General features: G+C 49.3%; 1 protein-coding gene across 10 annotated transcripts in view; it reads right to left on the reverse strand.

Moving 5' to 3' along the window:
* Positions 1 to 1,497: 1,497 nt before the first annotated feature.
* The window catches only part of LOC107149301 (cytidine monophosphate-N-acetylneuraminic acid hydroxylase), a 78,827-nt gene continuing 63,214 nt past the window's right edge, over positions 1,498 to 17,110 (reverse strand). For 7 of the 10 annotated variants that reach the window (XM_015494083.2, XM_015494086.2, XM_048799877.1 and 4 more), the window contains 4 exons: positions 14,189 to 14,329; positions 11,749 to 11,923; positions 10,086 to 10,202; positions 7,959 to 8,323 (listed from right to left, as the gene is read on the reverse strand). In XM_015494083.2, the coding sequence (XP_015349569.1) occupies positions 8,120 to 8,323; positions 10,086 to 10,202; positions 11,749 to 11,923; positions 14,189 to 14,329 (637 nt within the window). In that variant the 3' untranslated portion in view covers positions 7,959 to 8,119. Of the gene's footprint in view, positions 1,953 to 1,997; positions 2,612 to 3,147; positions 3,244 to 5,250; positions 5,367 to 7,958; positions 8,324 to 10,085; positions 10,203 to 11,748; positions 11,924 to 14,188; positions 14,330 to 17,110 lie in introns of those variants that run through there. The other 3 variants (XR_007346284.1, XM_015494085.2, XM_015494084.2) reach the window with 3 other exon arrangements.

A 17,110-nucleotide genomic window follows, 5' to 3' on the forward strand; every position in this document is an offset into this window, starting at 1 on the left:
TTTGGGTGGGACCATTCGAACCTCAACCATCAGAAATTCTTGTTTCCCAAAACACCCCTGTCATGGGGGATCTTTCTCTTTTGTTGGCATCTTTCAGATGAATATTTTAAAGTTATCCTATTTGTGGCCACCCCTTCCTTACTGTTCCTCTAGTGGTGACCCTAGAACACCCATGTGTCTCATCATGTCAGTGTCGTTGCCAGTTCCTGTTTCTCGCTCCGGACTGACTTTTCATTGCCTGTTTGCAAATCCTCATCTGCTTCTCTGCCCGCTGTGGTACGAAGGGAAGCCCTGTATGCCGAGGGCTGCAGGGGCACCAGTAAGGACAGTCTCCTCCTCCTGGCCAGCGACAGCTGCTTGCCATGCTCCAGAAGCACGGGGTTTCTCAGTGAGCATCAGACCCTGCTGCTGGCAGCTTCCTGGCACCGTTGGGTGGCTGCACACTAAGGCTCTGCACCCGAGAGGCATTTCCCAGCAAATGGCTTCCCCAGTGCGGAACTCTTCTGAACGAGTTCCGCAGCATTGAGCTGGTTGGCTTTTTCTGGATTTGGCAGGTCCCCATGAAGGGAATCAGCCCCTCCTGCCAACCACCCTCCTGGGTCTCCTTCCTCTCTAGCTCTTGGAGGCAGAAGTGGTGGGAAGTGGTCGGACCTGGTCATGTTTTGAAGGTGGAGGTGACAGGAGCTGTCGGCAGAGTGGGTGTGAGAGCAAAGATAAAGGATGATTTTGCGGCTTTTCATTTGGCTCATAGAAGTGAGATATGAGACATGAGAGGAGGAGAGTGAGGATGTGGGGGCACAGGAAGAAGAGCAAGGAGGGAAGTGAGGACATGGGGACAGAGCATGGTTGACGGCTTGAGGTTCTGGTGACCCCAAGGAACTGGATATCGGGAGGAGAGAACTGGACAGATAGCCTGGGCGTAGATAGACCTAGTGGTGAGAAGCCACACTTGTATTTTAAAATAATCTTTTATTCAGTCATTATATGAATTTTAACATAGATTCTATTGACAAATGTTACATTTATTTTTAGTGATAAGTGAATATATTACTATATAGTGTAAATCACAAAAAAATATTTCCTGGATTCCAAACATTTCTGCTCTGCAAAATATGTGAGGTCAACCAGAAGAATCAAGCTCTATTGGTGTCAATAGGAAGCAGATGTCCAGTGTTGCAATTGCCAAGATTTAAGGAGACAAATTCCACCACATTCTGGAATCTTAAGAATTAAAGAGGTAGAATATATAATCAAAAAACAGGTTTTGATTTTTCAAATCAGTGATGTGCATTGGAAACATCAACACATAAGACAGAAATCTACTTAACAATCGTATTTTTCTAGAAATTAATTTCTATGTCCCAAATAATTATATGAATATCATAAAAATCTACAGTCATTAACAAAAACAGGCAAATCAGTTGCCCATTTGCACCATTTGAAACAATGTTTTTAAGAGTTTAGAAGAGGGTTACTCACTGTTTCAGGAAAATGAATTTTTTTTGAAAATTTAAATTTTTTTAAAACTTAATTTTTCCTGTTTCTTCTATGCTTGGATTCATATCTCAATTTGTTATGCCTTGTTTTGCATACATGGCTTGTTCCTATTGGATTCATTGTTTCCTTCTATTGAGAATTATGGGTGAGATTAATATATATATTAATTATATATAATTAATATATATATTAATATATATATATATATATATATATATATATATATATATATGGGAACCCAGTACTTCATGCATCTAAGCATATAATCTGGCACTGAGCAACACCCCCAGAAAAATATATTTGCGTATCTGCGTAGTGATCCACAAGTTTTGTAAACATCTCATGAAGGCAGCATGACATCCGATGCTTATGTGATAAAGCGTAGTTTCTCTGGGATAAACCTGTATCAAGGTGGAGCAGGTAAATTCTTGAATTCTTCATGTGCTCTGGCATCCCTGTGAGTGAAAGAGATTGCTAATGAACAACCACTGAACCTTATCTCCATACTGCCCTTTTCTTGTTGCATTGGACACATCTTCGTTCTTGCACGTAGTTTGAGCTCTAGAGCTGCTTTATGGTGAGGGAGAATCTAGGATGTGAACTGGGATGCGACTTCGGACCCTTTGCACTTTGCTGGGTGGCTGCCCATATGTGGCATGGCTCTCCTGTGTGGCTCATAAGGTCCACATGGCCACCACCCACTGCCCACTCAGCCCAAGCCAGTGCTTACAAGAGTGACCTGTGGTGCAGCCTAGTGGGCCTCCTTAGCATACCCTCTAGCTTAGGATCATGCCCAGAAGACCTAACCCTGCGCCTGTGCTAGACTACAGTGTGGATTCAGGGCTTTGCAACTGAGAAGGATGTAAAAGAAGCTCCGACTTGACCTTTAACTTTATCGGTAAAGACAACGGGAGCCTATCTAAGAGGCAAGTCTCACTGACAGTGGGAGAGAAAGATGCATGTGCTCCTTTCTTGCTTGAAGTCATGATGGCACTGGGTGCGTGCTAAGCACGGGGCTGGCCAAGCAATAGCCTCTAGTTGAAGGGACTCATCATCTACGGGGAGGAACCGTCACCAGCTTATTGATGGAAAATGTGAAGGGATCAGTCGCTGTCTGTGGAACAAATAAACAAAAGCAAGAGTCAAGGGGAGACTGACTCCATAGGAAGACTGTGTGGTCCTTCCCATCACGTGCATTTGGAAACAGTGTGTAACTCGTCCGATGAAAGGACACCTCAAGCCACAGACAGAGTGGCCCCTTCCATGTGTACCAGACAAGCTCCCCTCCTCCACTCCAGAGAAGCCAGAGGTCTACAGGACGCGGAGGGAATGGTTCCCATCTTACTCCGTCTTTAGATTTTCTCTTTTGTTTTGCTGCTGCTATCCTTGTGTGCTCATGATTTATTTCTGAGCACTCACTGACATCTCAGAATGGATTTTGTTTTGTTCACTAATGGCTGTGTGTTCACGTCAACCTGACCGAGGCTTGTGTGGCCCCTGGACTGGATGCCCTCACTCTTTTATTCACTTTCTTTTAAACTTTAGCATCCTTGTACCGTTCACTCTGTCTCAACCCCCGAAAGTCAGGGGCCTGCTAACTTAAGTGACAAAGAGCAGCAGAGTGTCTCCCAGATCCACAGGGTGCTCTACCTGAGAAGTCCCAGGTCCCTCTAACCGCAGTGCATCAGGAAGGACTTCCAGTTGGGTGGAGTCAGTGGCAGTTTTATTTGAAAATGATTCCAAAACCTGTAGGAGACAGAGAGCAGGGAAATACGTTTTGGAAACCCCCACACCTCCCGTTTTGCCAGGACCTTTTGGATACTGCTCTCAGTTTTCCCTAATGCAGCATTTCTGAACTGATCAGGGCTCAGGAGCTTACAGTTTTCAGGGTGTTGAATGCAGAGAGTCCCTCAAAACATGATAAGCCTGTCTTTTTCATGGCATTGTTATGAGCCTTGCTTTAAGGAATTCTCATAGGTGAAAAAACCCAGATTTATATGCTGTACACAAAAGCATTAGGGCCTCGGCTTGGCAAAGGGGCAGGTGAATGTGTCTTGGGGTACATTATTCATAGGATGAAGAACTGGCTTTCTGAAGAACAATTTGGCAGAGGGCACCAAAGGCCTAAGCCCTGTGTTCACCAGGCCCATCAATGACACACCCAGGAGTCTGTCCTCAGGAAATCATTAAGAAAGTGTGCAAGATAGAGCTGCATGCTGATCTGCCCAGCCATGGGTTGGGACAGTGAAAGGTTGGAAACAACTTAGAGGTCAACCCAAGATGGGCTCCATAAAGTCTGGACATGGGCAGACGGTGTCAGGGAGGCGGGCATCAAAGAGGCTAGGGAGAGTCTGCAGGAATGTGGACAGTCATGATGATAAAGTGTGGAAAGATGCACAGCATTGTCCTATTTTTATAAAAAAATGCATGTGTTTGTGAACAGAAAAAGGATGATTAATTAGACACCAACATGCCATTGCTCTGTCAATGTGATGGGATTATGTGTGGTCTTAATTTTAAAATATTTTTTCAAATTTTCCACAGTGAATTTGTGTGGTTTTTGTAAGGAGAAAACTGTTTGGCAAGCCCACTCATTCTGTTTTAAGAGCAACAAAGATAAATTGGGCCGTGACTGCGTCCTAAGATTCATTAATGCATCCTATCAAAACATGGCACACCAAGATCATCTTCAGCATCTAGGGCCTAGAAGTTCCCAAGATGAATTATTTTCATTAAGAAACCTCCAGAATCTCCCCAAAGTTGCTGCATTCTCCCCCGAATCCTGTCAGGACAGGAATCTGGGTATATGCTCTGTTGAAAATGAACAAAACTTGGGCGTGCATTTCAGCCGTTAAAAGGCTATGGGGTGCCCTGCGGGTCCCCATGTATTTGGGTGTTAAGTTGCACAACAGTTGCACTGAAACCGCATTTAAAAACAACAGCAAGGATACTGCCCTACCCCCAACAATACAGGACATTTTATTGAAAACAAATCTATTTAGAGAAATGCCAAAGGACCCAGAAATGGGCACTGTTATCAAGGGTGACCCTGAGTGGGTGGAGGGTGGGGCAGGAAACAGATGTGGTTTCCTGGGAGGTACCTGGTGGGGTCACTTTGTGTTTTATATACTTCCACCTTCTTCTAAATTTCAAGCTATAACATTCAAAGGAAATTTAAAAAAAAAAGAAAGTTTGAATAAACGCCTGTAATTGCAGGCTCAAGACAGAAACGAGATGGTGGGTTTTTCTGAGGCATTTTAAATGAGAGGATTAGAAAGCATGCTCTATTCTTCGGTAATTATTTTCCAAGCGTGAAAATGGAAAATGGCCTTTTCTGAGAGTGCAGTTCAAGTCTTCCAAGTGTGAGTGCAAAGACTTGCACAGTTGTGAACAGTTGTGAAGGCTGAGCGAGCCGCAGGGAGCCGGCCATTCCCACAAACCAGCTCGTCCACCCAGGTCGCCGTCAGGGCTGGGCGGAGGCGAAGGGGGACATGGGGGTTCACTGAATTCAAGGACCGCGTCTTTGCCACCTGAGCCCCCTCCTGGTTCTCGCCTTGCTATCTTGTAAAGCCTTTGCCATTCCCACTCAACACCGCCTCCCGAGTGATCAGGACACTGCTACGTGGAGGGGCAAATGACCCTTTGGCGAGTCCTTTCCCGGCCAGATCTGCCTCCAGAGAGCTCGCTGAGGAAGGGCCTGCCCCAGCGTCCTCTGCTGCGGCCAGGGGTGGGGGACAGGTGCTGCAGACTTACAGGTGGTGGTATATGTCGGGGTCCCGCTGCAGCCGGGTTTGGAATCCTATGTACAGGTCATCCCAGAGGAGCCCGTTCTTCACCACGTGTCTGATGACGTCCACCCGGCTGCGAATCTGAAACAGACCGGGAGCAGCTCTCAGGGTGGCCAGGCCCAACAGGGCGTGGAGCCCCATGCCCGGGGCAGCAGCTGCCCCAGCCAGCAGGGGGACAGGAGTACGGGGTCACCTGGAGCAGAGAGCATAGCTGAGGGAAAGGGAGGTGAAGAGCAGTGGCATGGAGGGAGAGAACTGGAGGGGAGTCAGGAGTCTGGGACGCAGGGCCTGGAGCCCACTGAGGCAGACCGCTGGTTCCAATCCAGGTTTCAGCGGAGCAGCCTGGGTACCTTCTGTGCCTCACGTGCAAGTGGAATGAACCCAATAGAGCATTCCTCATAGGACTGTCATGAGGATTATATGAGCCAGTGCAAATAAAATTCTTAAAACAAGGCCTGGTGCATAGTAAGAATTGGACGCGTGTTTGTGATCATGGTTATTACAAAGCAGAGTGTCCACTTCTCCACCTGGACGTCCAGGGTAACACAGAGCCTGCAAGTTCAGGGCAGCCTGTGTGTGTCCAGCCTGTGGCAGAGCTGGACTGCTTACTTCAGCAGGTTAGGACCTGACCCTTAAGCATCCTCCACTGCTAATACTGTTGGATGGTCAGAGTAGCACAGGACCAGAGGGGGCAGATGGCGCGTGTCTCCACCTGTGTGGAGTAACTGTGTGCTCTCATGCCTGCGGAGGCTTGGCTTCTCTATTAGGAAACTGAAGAGAGACAAAAAGTGAATTCATATCAGCAGCAGGAAGGGATGGTATCCTGAGACTGGACAGGTTCTAACAGTCTATCTGTCAGAACCTGCGTAGCATTTACAGAAGCTTAAGGATCAGCCTCACATTTCTCTTTTCCTGATAAATACCCTGTAAAAGCCAATGAAGGCAAACTTTCATCATCGACAGGTGTCATATTCAAAGGCACGGATGACTGGAGATGGGCGTTTGGATCTATTTCCCTTTCCAGCTCCCTTCCTGTACAACAATCATATCATTGTGAACTGAGGTTACGAGAAGTTAGAGGATCTGTGTCTTTGCCGGGAGAGATGTAGAAACATAATTCTCCAGTTGGGTTGGGTTAGGGTGGCCTGGCTAGGGTGCTGTGTGGGGACTTCCTTCTTTCTAACCAGGAGAGGAGCTGTGTGATCTCATGCCAGTGGAGGCTTGGCTTCTGTATTAGGAAACTGAAGAGAGACAAAAAGTGATTTCATATCAGCAGCAGGAAGGGATGGTATCCTGAGACTGGACAGGTTGTAACAGCCTATCCGTCAGAACCTGTGTAGCAGGTAGTATCTGTTCCCAGGACTGTGTCGGATTCAGTGACTTAAAACTTGCAACCAGAAAAAAAAAATTGGAGAATTGGGGGGTTGATCTGAGAAATAGCATGTAAAATGAGGTCTTGGAGGCCGATTAGATTTGAGGATGAGGGAACAGGAAGAGTTGGGATGGTGTCCCTGTTTCCGCCGTGGCTGACTGGGGACCCATGATGCCCACGACCAGATAGAAAGGCAGACAGGTCAGTTTTTAGAGAAAGGAGATGACAGGTTGGATTTTGAACTGGTTGAAAATGAGGTACCAAGCATTCAGAAATCGGGGTGATGGTATCAGCAGGCAGTTGACAGCCAAGAATCCAACACATGACCAGAGCACGGAGAAGTCCAGGACGGACGTGGATCTGGGGATCCTTAGCAGAAAAGTGAAGTCAGCAGATGAGTTCACTCAGGAAGAGACTGGAGGAAAACAGTGGTTTGTGCACACATTCTGGAGGGAAAGAAGAGGTTCTGGATGCAGAGGAGGTACTCTGAAGAATGCCTGAGAGGCACAGGAAGGGAGGGAGGACAAGGGCACTGTGTCACCGGAGCTCAGGACAAGATTTGTCATACATCCCCTGCCTCCTCTGCATTCCCAGACCCAACCAAAATGTTGACCAAGCAATTACACAGGTGCAAGCTGCCACGGTGAAAAGGAAGGAGGTCACTGACCGGAGAGTCCACCTAGTTGAGCAAATAGACAGTAGGCAGACAACACCCCTTTTGCTCAGGATGGAGGCTGCAGAGCGGATGTGGAAGTAGCCTGGACAAGGAGGGCGCGGGCAGGGACCACAGATGAGCAGAAATGCATGTCCACCAAACAGCTGGCCCCTCACCTACCCCCACGCACGGTCCTCACCAAATACGTTCAGATGGTTCTCTGAACGCACGGACTTGATGTCTGGGGAGAATGAGAGCAGAGTATGTTTGTGAAGCTCAAAACAGGGCCCCCAACATTTGGGCACAGGGTCCCCAGCCTATGGATGGTTCCTCACCTTCATGACTCCAAGCATACTGGTGACCCCTGAGCAAAAGGGTGTTGTCTCACCAAGTCACAGTCCTTAACACAGTTGAATTAACTGTCTACATTTCTGTATATTTCACATGAAAATCTGTATTTTCAAGTTCTCTGTAAAACCCAGAGCTGGAACTCAGTAGGGCTTGCTGGCTTATGATCTGGCTTTGCTTTCCACATGATGCCGTCCCCACCCAGCTCCATCCCTCTGTGAGACCTGCCATGGGCCACTCTGAGCACTGAAGTGTGGGGTCTGCACCTTCAGGTCAAGTCCACGGGTTACAAGTCCTGCCCTATGCAGCCGGCCTGAGATGAGCCTGCCCATGTCTCTTTATTGGGAAACAAGGACTCATCATTTTTACAGTCATCTACAAAGGAGGAAGGGTCAGCTGGCATCCGTTGTCTTTGGAGGAACTTTGCATGCCACTGGTGTCTATGGGAAGGTTAGCCACCTACAACCCCATGTCGGCCACGCTGTCCTGTAACCCAGGCAGTGGGGGAAAGGCGCCCTGTCTCAGGCTGCTGGTGAAGCAGAAGTCCAGAAAGGAGGAGCAAGGACGGGGAAGACATGGAGGGTCTGGAAGCAGCAGAGGAGGTGGGTTTGCAGCAGACCCGGAGCTCACCCAGACTGGAGAAGGAGAAAGGCGGGCCTGAGTCTAGGGACAAAAAAGAACACAGTTACGGCTTTGCAAGGCAATTAAGGCAACAAACAAACAAACACACACAACAAGGATGGAAGCAATATGAGAAGGCTCTAAGTCCCACAAAGAGGGTCTTTTCCAAGTGTAGATGCAAACCACATGTATGGTGTTCTCACTCAGGCCCTAGGAGGTACCACCCACGAGCCCCACCGCAGCCCACCGAGGGCACGGCAGGCACGGTTTACCCCACAGTGTGTTTGAATCTGCAGGAGAGTCAGCACTCTATCCAGTGGATGTATTATGAAAAGCTTTGAAAAAGCGACTTGTTATCAAGTTAGATATTTTAAATGACCTTGTGTTAACCCTTGCAAAGGTGATTCTCCTGTAAGACTAGCAGACACCTTAATCTAGAGGTTTTCTCAATCCAGACATGAGTGCCCACACAGGGGCTGAAAGGATCCACTCTGGAGCCTGACTGCTTGAGCCCCATGCCCTGCACCACAATTTACCCGCTGGATGACCTTGGTGAGTGATCTCACTCCTGAGTATCACATCGTAGAATGGGACAAGAGTAGTATCTGTACCTAGGGCTGTGTCGGATTCAGCGACTTAATACTTGCAACACACGTAAAACTGGGCTTGGCATAGAACAAGCTAGGTAAACGTCATATAACAAATCTTGAGAAGATTCCTTTTGCTTAAGATGGGAGGAAACGTAGCCAGGCGTGGTCCTGTTCACTTGCAGTCTCTCCTATTCAGGAGGCTGAGGAGGGAGGATCGCTTAAGCCCAGGAGTTCAAGGCCTGGCAACATAAGGATATTCCATCTCAAAAAAATTAAAATAAGAAAAGTGTAAACCCATTCCTAATCCATACGGTGCTTTGTGCAGGGCTCTTACATGTAAAACCCCAGTTTTCCAAGACCTGTGAGTCAGGTAGGTGATTATGGGTTTTACTGAGGTTTCAGCATAAGGTTCTCTTCAATAGCAAGTACTTCATGAAATGTAAAGATCCAAGCCAATGTACTAGAGTGCGATTTAAGAGCACATCGATTACCTCTGTTACAATCAGGGCTTCACACATTTAAATGGTACCTGCAAAAAACTCAAGGGCAGACTTGAAACTTACCTAGTGACTCCAACACTCATACAGAATTCTACTTTGCAAGGCACGCTCATGTATATTATATCATTTGATTAATGCATCCACCCGGTGGGAACATGCCCCATGGAAGGGAAAAGCCAAGGTGGCAGGTGAAAGAACTTGCTTAAGCCTCAGAACCAGAGACCATGACCAGCAGGGCTGGGCACCAGTCCCAAGCTTGACCATCTCCCAAGCCTTGGCTCTCTCCTTGACCCCCTGCTGCTGAGGGGTCTGCTCAGAACTGGAGTGTGACAACACACTCACACATGGGTTTATGTTGACTTCCTTCACTGTGACACCCAGTGGGTCCACCTGGGGGAGGAGACGCCACTGGACAGAGGAAAAGCGAGGTCTAACAGCAGCTGAGACCGAGGGTGTTTGGAAGGAAGCAGGTGGGAAGCCAGTCTCCACAGATGGCTCAGGAAGAGGCAGAGGGGCACTTGAGCTAAGAGAGGCTTGTGAGCTGGGACAAATACACAATCTCAAAGTAGGGGGTCAGCAATACGCGTGCTGTCCCTGAAACGCTGTTAATCTAAAGTTATTGTAAAACCAGAAAGGGAGAAAGGAGGAAGGCGGGGAGGGGAGGAGGAGGAAGGGAGGGAGGAGGCAGGAGGCCCCTCCACCGATGCTGCTTACCTCCTCATAGGGATGCTCCCGGCTTGGTCTTTCTTCAGGAAAGGATAAATCCAGAAAGTCCACCAAGTAGTCATACCCTCCAGGAAAGGGGCTGAAGTCCTCATCCGTCTCGATCATCTGTGCACATGGAAGGGGAACATCTACTGGGGGTCGAGGTCTTTGACAAACCCTAAGAATGTTGGGCCTGATGTCCTTGAAGGACAGCAGTGTGTTGGCAGTTGGGTTAGTCCCCCTCCGACCCCCAGGCCTGGAGGACATTCGAACCCTAGCCTTCTACAAGCAGAACTGCTTGCTACCACTACCTTCAGTCCGATTCACAGAGCAGGCCGTCACGATCTTAAGCACATCAGGTGAGGGATAAACAAAACGTGGGCTGCTTGTCCGTCTCTGGGCAGCCACGCATCAAGTCTCATAGAAAGCTGCAATGTTTCCCCTCATTTCCATACTAATTGTCCAAGTGAAATATCATTTAGACCCATGTTTCCCAGGTCTTTGGATTTCTTTTTTTTTTAATCTTTATTTTATTTATTTATTTATTTTTATGTGGTACTGAGGATCTAACCCAGGGCCTCGCACACGCGCTAGGAGAGTGCTCTGCCGCTGAGCCATAACCCCAGCTCCCAGGTCTTCAGATTTCAAAGACAATTTCCTAAAAACATCTGGGAGCTAACCCAGGTAACAACATTTTATTTTGCCAAGTGATGACTTGGGAAAAAAGTCTGACATCTGCTGTCCTTGTATGTCACTCAAGGAAGATGGCAGTGCCTCGAAAACAATCTTGGAACACTAATAATTCATCCCAGGAAAAGAGGTGATATCTCTGTACCAACATGCATAACCACATCTTTACTTTTTTCACTACTGACCAGCAAAAACGTTGTCACAGACGGGCAATGACCCCCAGGGAGGTTTTGGGGAGTCACGGTTTTTGAGCAGGGTGCTGCGTGGCATTAATATTCAGGGATTGATAGGTAATTTGGGGAACAGCTGTCTCCCTGAGGGTGACCGACACTTGTCTCTAGGGCCTGAGGTTTGTGCATTCCTGGTGCCATCCCTAGCCTTTGCCCCACTACGTGGCCTTGGCTGGCTGCTCGTTGACCTGGCAGTCCTGATGCCCATTTCAGGCCCCTTTCCCTGCACCCCGTCTGCTGGTAGCTGATTTGCCTTCGCGTACACCTCCAGCTCTGCCGTCGGGTTTTAACCTGAGCTCTTGTCTGGTTGCCCTGTGCACTGCTGTGGCCGGGGTGTGTCCGACCTAGCCCGACTCTTGGTGCCTTCTGTCCTCAGCACATCTGTGGGTACAAATTACCTGCTCTGTCTCCTCTCCCTTGTCTCCACCCTCTGGGTGGCTCCCACCTCCTCGCCCCCCTGTTTGAGTACTCATCCCTGCCATGCCAAACACCGAGACCAAAATGAGACACCCACAGACAGACACAGACGTTGGCAGCCCACAGTGATAGGAGAGGACGGATGCCTCCAAATAAAACTGCGCTGGACTTCAGGGCAGTCCCCACTGCACAAGGAGGGGATGTTTTTCACAATGCCAGATCTGTTCTCTGCCAGGCGGGCGGCAGGACGTGATGACACTCACTGACAGACAGATTGGTAGACAGAGGGGACTCCGTGTATCCCCACCATGCGAGGGAGCAACAGTGAGGCATACCCTGACCACCAGGTTATAATTCTTAAATCCAGCCCAGGTGAAGTATTCTTTTATCCAGGATGGGTGCAGAAAGATCTCGTCGCCTACAGCGGCATGCAGGGTGTCCAGGTATGGCTGGAAGTCCCAGGAATCCTTGTAGATCTTGGTCCCTTCTGGAGGCTCCACGATGCCCTTGCTTAAAGACACAGAGGGACAACAGTGAGGGGAGAGTGCGAGGCGGGGAAGGCAAAGGCCTCCGGAGCAGAGGCTGAGGCTGCTGGAAAGTTCCGCCTGAGCCAGGGGCAGGGTTCCTCCAGCCGGGCCTCCCTGAGGAGTCCTGTCCACGCCTCCTGCTCCTTCTCTCACCAGCCCTGAACTCAGGCACGTGAGACCCCCGAGGGCAGGGACTTCCCCACAGCTGTATGCCCTGTACCCGTGTGAGGTCTGGTGAACGGAGGCGCTTAATAAATCATTCCTAAATCAACGCATGTGTCCATCACTCTGAAATTCCTACACTCACAAAATGCACAGTGCTATTATCCCCTTCTCCAGCACCCACCACTGCCTCTGGCTGGAGCCCCCTGTCCCTTCCCCTCCTCTCCCCATCCCCATTCCAGCCTCCCCCTCCTAAGACATCCCTAAATGCCAAGGACTGCAGAGGCACCTCTCCTGTCCCCTCCAAAGGAGGCCTTAAGCTCTTACTCTCTGTGTCCCTTATGCTGAGTGTTAGCACTGAGACCCAACACCAGTGGCTCTGGCTTCCCAGAAGCCCTTGGTGTGGCACCAGGCTACAAATGCAGATTCCTGGGCTCCACCTCAGATCTATGGATTCGGAACCTGCACGGGAACCCAGGGAGCTGCATTGTAAGTCCCTCCGGCCTCTGATGTTCACTCAAGTTTGCTAATGAGTGCAGCAGGATGCCTCTGGGGCTCCAGGGAGATGACGAGCCCAGTGCTGAATGACGAGAGCGCCTGGGCGCCACTGATAACCACCTCTCACGCCTGACCTGAAGAGGAGAGCCACTTCTGTCCTGGGGACTTTGGGGACATCTTGAAGAAATTTTAAGCAGGGAAGGAACAGGAATGGTTTTACAATGGAGAAAGATTCACTTGTCAGCAATGAGGACAGGAGCTTTCAAACATTTAGCCTCTAGTCCCAGCGAGAGCTGCCTCTACATCAGAATCCATGAGCCAGGGCTCTCTGTGAACAGAGGTTTCATGAAGTAATACCCTTCTTAGGTGCAGTGCCCGCGGGCCTTTGCTATTTTGTTCTGTTCTGCTCTATTCCTCCATTCCACCCCATTCTGTCCTTTAATGGAGATGCGTTTGTGGGAGGTGACACTGATTTTACAACCCCCCTCTGGTGTGGGACCTGCAGACTGAAAAATGCCTGCATGGAGCTGGATGTGGGGGTGGGGGACAGGTGCACACACAAGTCAGGGTCACTGCAGGCAGCCAGGTGAGGAGCTGTGAGCAGTGGGATTGAGGCCGAGGCCAAGATGCTGCAGAAGAAAGATGGACATGTAAAAACTTCATGAAGATTGACTGGGAGCTAGTTTGGGTGGAAAGCCAGCTGACGGGCAAAATGGTCTGACTGACCCTCCATGCAGACGTGGCAAGGCTGGGCCAGGGGTGCACGGCCCTCCCCCAGATTAGTGCACTTCAAATGCCGGGAAGAAACCTGGGCTGCTGTTTGGCTCAGGGAGAGGACTTAGGTCCAGGTTTGTGCCCTCAGTGTGAACCCTGCTGTTTGTGACCTCAGTGTGACTCACACTGCCTGTGCTGAGGAGATGCCTGTGGGCCAGGTGGTCGGCAGGGTCTGCGCTGATGGGAAGACGGGCTTTCTTGTTTGTTGTTTTTACTTATATAAAGCAACATAAATTTTGTTAGAGTCTGTAAACAAGTCAGAATGGCGCCTGGCATTTTGCCAGAGAGAGTGGTTTGTGAAGTAACGCCAGTGAGCCATTAAGTGTGGAGATTCCTGATTGGTTGACTGCTGTATCTAGTTTATGTTATTTAAGATAAGCTGTGTGGAATGTATATATACCCCTCCTGTCCTGCAATAAACGGCTCCTACTCCTGCTGTATCAATCCCTACACAAGTTGCTCGTCACCCCCCGGTTATTTTGCTGCAGCCGGACTGCGGCAAAATTTGAGCTGATCCATATCAGAAAATAACTTACTCTTCACCCTTTAGTAAGGTGAAGATGAAATGTTGGAAGCAGACTGTCTTCTTTTCCCTGAGATTTGAAACATATGTATTAGTTTACTTAACTTAAATAATAAGAGCTATAGTTTTCAAGGTGCTATGTGGATCTCATGGCATAGGAAGCTTAATAAGCAACTCAGCAGACTCCAAGACAGGAGCCTGTCCAGAGTGAGAGAGAAGCCCTTTTTTTTCTCAAAGTACTGAAACACGTTTATAAAGCATTTTCATCTTCCATAAACATTCAAGACAAACCTGTCTGTTGGGTCCTTCAGCATCCTGCCCAGGTCAAGGGTGGCTCCAGGCCGTGGGGTCCACGTGAGCACATCAGAGTTTTTCTTGATAAGGTTGTTGAGTTGAGTTGGGTCATTTTTGATGTTTGTTTCCTTAATGTATCTGAGAAAGAAGGGCATTCCCATGTAAGAAGGTTTCTTCCCAGAGGCTGCTCTGACTATGACAGTGACAGAGTCCCCGCTTCTTAACAGCCACCCCCATCAGTCCACGGAAACCTGAGGGCTGGACTGGAAGGTGCGACAGACAGAGCTTGTCTCCACAATGCCTCCCGAGAGCGTCACCTCTACCCTGCTCGCTGTAGGCAGAAGAAACCTCAGGTCTAGAAAACTGGCTGGGACCTGAGTGGGCAGTCCAGCCCAGGACCCACACAGCCCCAGCAGGCATGGCTGCAGGGAGGGGCTTCCCCCAACTCCAGGCAAGTCTGAAAAGTCCCTGGTTCAAAGCCATTAAGAACCCCCCACCCTCAACACCCCTGTCCTGAGACCACACACATGCTCAGTCACAATCCATCCTGGACCCAGCTCCTACTGACCCCGGTGGCGGGGGGGGGGGGCGCTCCCAGATCTGACACCAAACCAGGACCTCTCTCGAGAGCTGTAGCTTTTCCAACTCTGTGTCACACTGGAAGGCAGGGAGAACGGGAGGCCAAGGCGTGGTCTGGGCAGACAGCCGGTTATGTGCTACGGCGTGGCTGCCTGGACTTGGAATGCTCAGGTGAGACAGACAAAGCACACGGAAGCATCTGTAGCTTGGAATCAATGAGCAGACGTGAGCAAAGTTGTTGTCTCTGCACCCACAGGCATCCAAGCCCTTCCCTTTCGGTCCCCATCAATGTCCCCCCGTGACTGAGGTCCTTCATCTAAAGGCAGGGCCACCACTCTCTCTTCCTCTTGCTGCCGTTGGACTCCCTGCCTTCAGTGTCCCATCTCGAGCCTCTTCCTAAAACACCATGTGTGGCATCACCAAATTCCACAACTTCTCGATGCTTTGCTTTCTCTAGAGCCATGACGAAATCCACGTCGAGAGGCCGAGCTCTGAAGGGCACGGTGGTGCTGAGGGTGACGTCCGCCAGCTGCTCACATACAGACTTGCTTTCAGTCGCCTCCAAAGGCAGCCTCTGGGTAGCATGTCAACCCCCTCCCTCCTCTCCAAGTCCCTGCAATCCCTCATCACATTTCTTCCCTCTGAGTTCTCATCCCTGTCCCCGTCCCTCGTCACAGGATCAGCCCTCCTGTCCTCTCCACCATACAGACATGCAACCTGGCGTCTAGTTGTGTCCCTGCTCCTCACTGGATGCCCTGTTGGCTCCCCACCCCTCCAGGGTGCAGTCCCAGACATGCCCCTCCCCTGCCCCTCACAGACCTCTATTCTCCCTGTTGGCTGCAGCCTCCTGTCCACACCTGTTCACCTTGCTGGTCTGTGACCACCCAGGAGTCCTTTGCTCACCACCACCTGTGTGCCCTTGGCCATCAGAACATTCATCACACTGTATTCAAGTGTCTCTCTTCCAGTAAACCATAACTGGGGACGGCCACTGACCTCTAGTCCCCAGCGCCTAGCACAGGCCTGCTCACTACATGGAAAGTGCTGGGCACGGTGTGCACACCTGTAGTCCCAGTGACCTGGGGGCAGCTGAGGCAGGACAATTGTGAGTTGATGGCTAACCTCAGCAATTTAGGAAGTCCCTAACCAACTTAGACCCTGTTTCAAAATAAAAATTTAAAAAAGGGTTGGGACTACAGCTCAGTGGTTAAGGGTACCAGGATTTAATCACTAGTACCACCCCCCCCCAAAAAAAAAACAATAAAAAAACATAAAATAAGATAAGTGATACATGACTGAGGGACAGCATTGATAAAATAAATCATTTTGGGGGGCTGGGGTTGTGGCTCAGCAGTAGAGCGCTTGTATAGCTCTTGTGAGGCCCTGGGTTCGATCCTCAGCACCACATAAAAATAAATAAAATACAGGTATTGTGTCCATACAACTAAAAAATAAATATTTTTTTAAAAAGTTTTTTTTTTTCAGCAAAAGTGTGAATATGGTAAAAAAAAAAAATCATCTTTTAACCTTAGGCCAATCCTACTGAAGAACGTCAGGAAGGTGTGGGGCAGCTCAGTGATGTCCACGGGAAGGCTAAAGGAAGGGGACACACCAGAAAAGGCCACACGGAGTGACCGCACATGTAGCTAACTGGCTTCAAAGTGGCGAGTCGTGCTTTAAGGATGAGACAGATGAAGTCTGAAGTGGGCAGAGCATTGGTCCCAACGAGCGGTGCAGAACCTGGACTGCACGCAGCCCGCGGCTCTTACTGCGCTGTCTGTGGCCCCTGGAGGAAGCCGGAGGCAGCCTTACCTGAAGGTGGTCATGAAACAGGCTGCAAAAGGTTTCCTGACAGCAGTAAAGTCAGATAAGCAGAGAGGCGTGGCTCTGCAGCGAGGGGGCGAACCTCTCGCCAGCACGTGGCAGCCTCTCCCTGGACGGGAAACCCATCTCAAAGTGGATTTTGTGAAGCAGGTGGTAGCTGCTCATAAAGACACTCTGTGAGGGCCTGAGTCATGAGTTCACTCAGGATCCCATAAACTCTAATCAATGGGATCATAAAAGCAAAGTTCAAACATCTATACAGTTTTATTTAGCATTTCAAATAATAAAACTATGCTCCAAATCCTACTCAATGGGTAGATATCTTCTGTTGTTTCTACGAGAGATTGTGAATTCTATAAAATGTGCAAATACCAACTTATGGCCTCACAGATATGATTTAAGTATATTAGCTTCACCTACCATGGCTTAATGGGAGGCCTCCTTAGGAACGGTTCACCTTTTTTGCTCTTTAATTTCCATGTTTCCTGAGAGGCAGTTATTTGAATGGGGCGGGGG

The sequence above is a fragment of the Marmota marmota genome, unplaced genomic scaffold (genome assembly GCF_001458135.2).
Source record: "Marmota marmota marmota unplaced genomic scaffold, marMar, whole genome shotgun sequence".
In the NCBI taxonomy this organism is placed as follows: domain Eukaryota; kingdom Metazoa; phylum Chordata; class Mammalia; order Rodentia; family Sciuridae; genus Marmota; species Marmota marmota.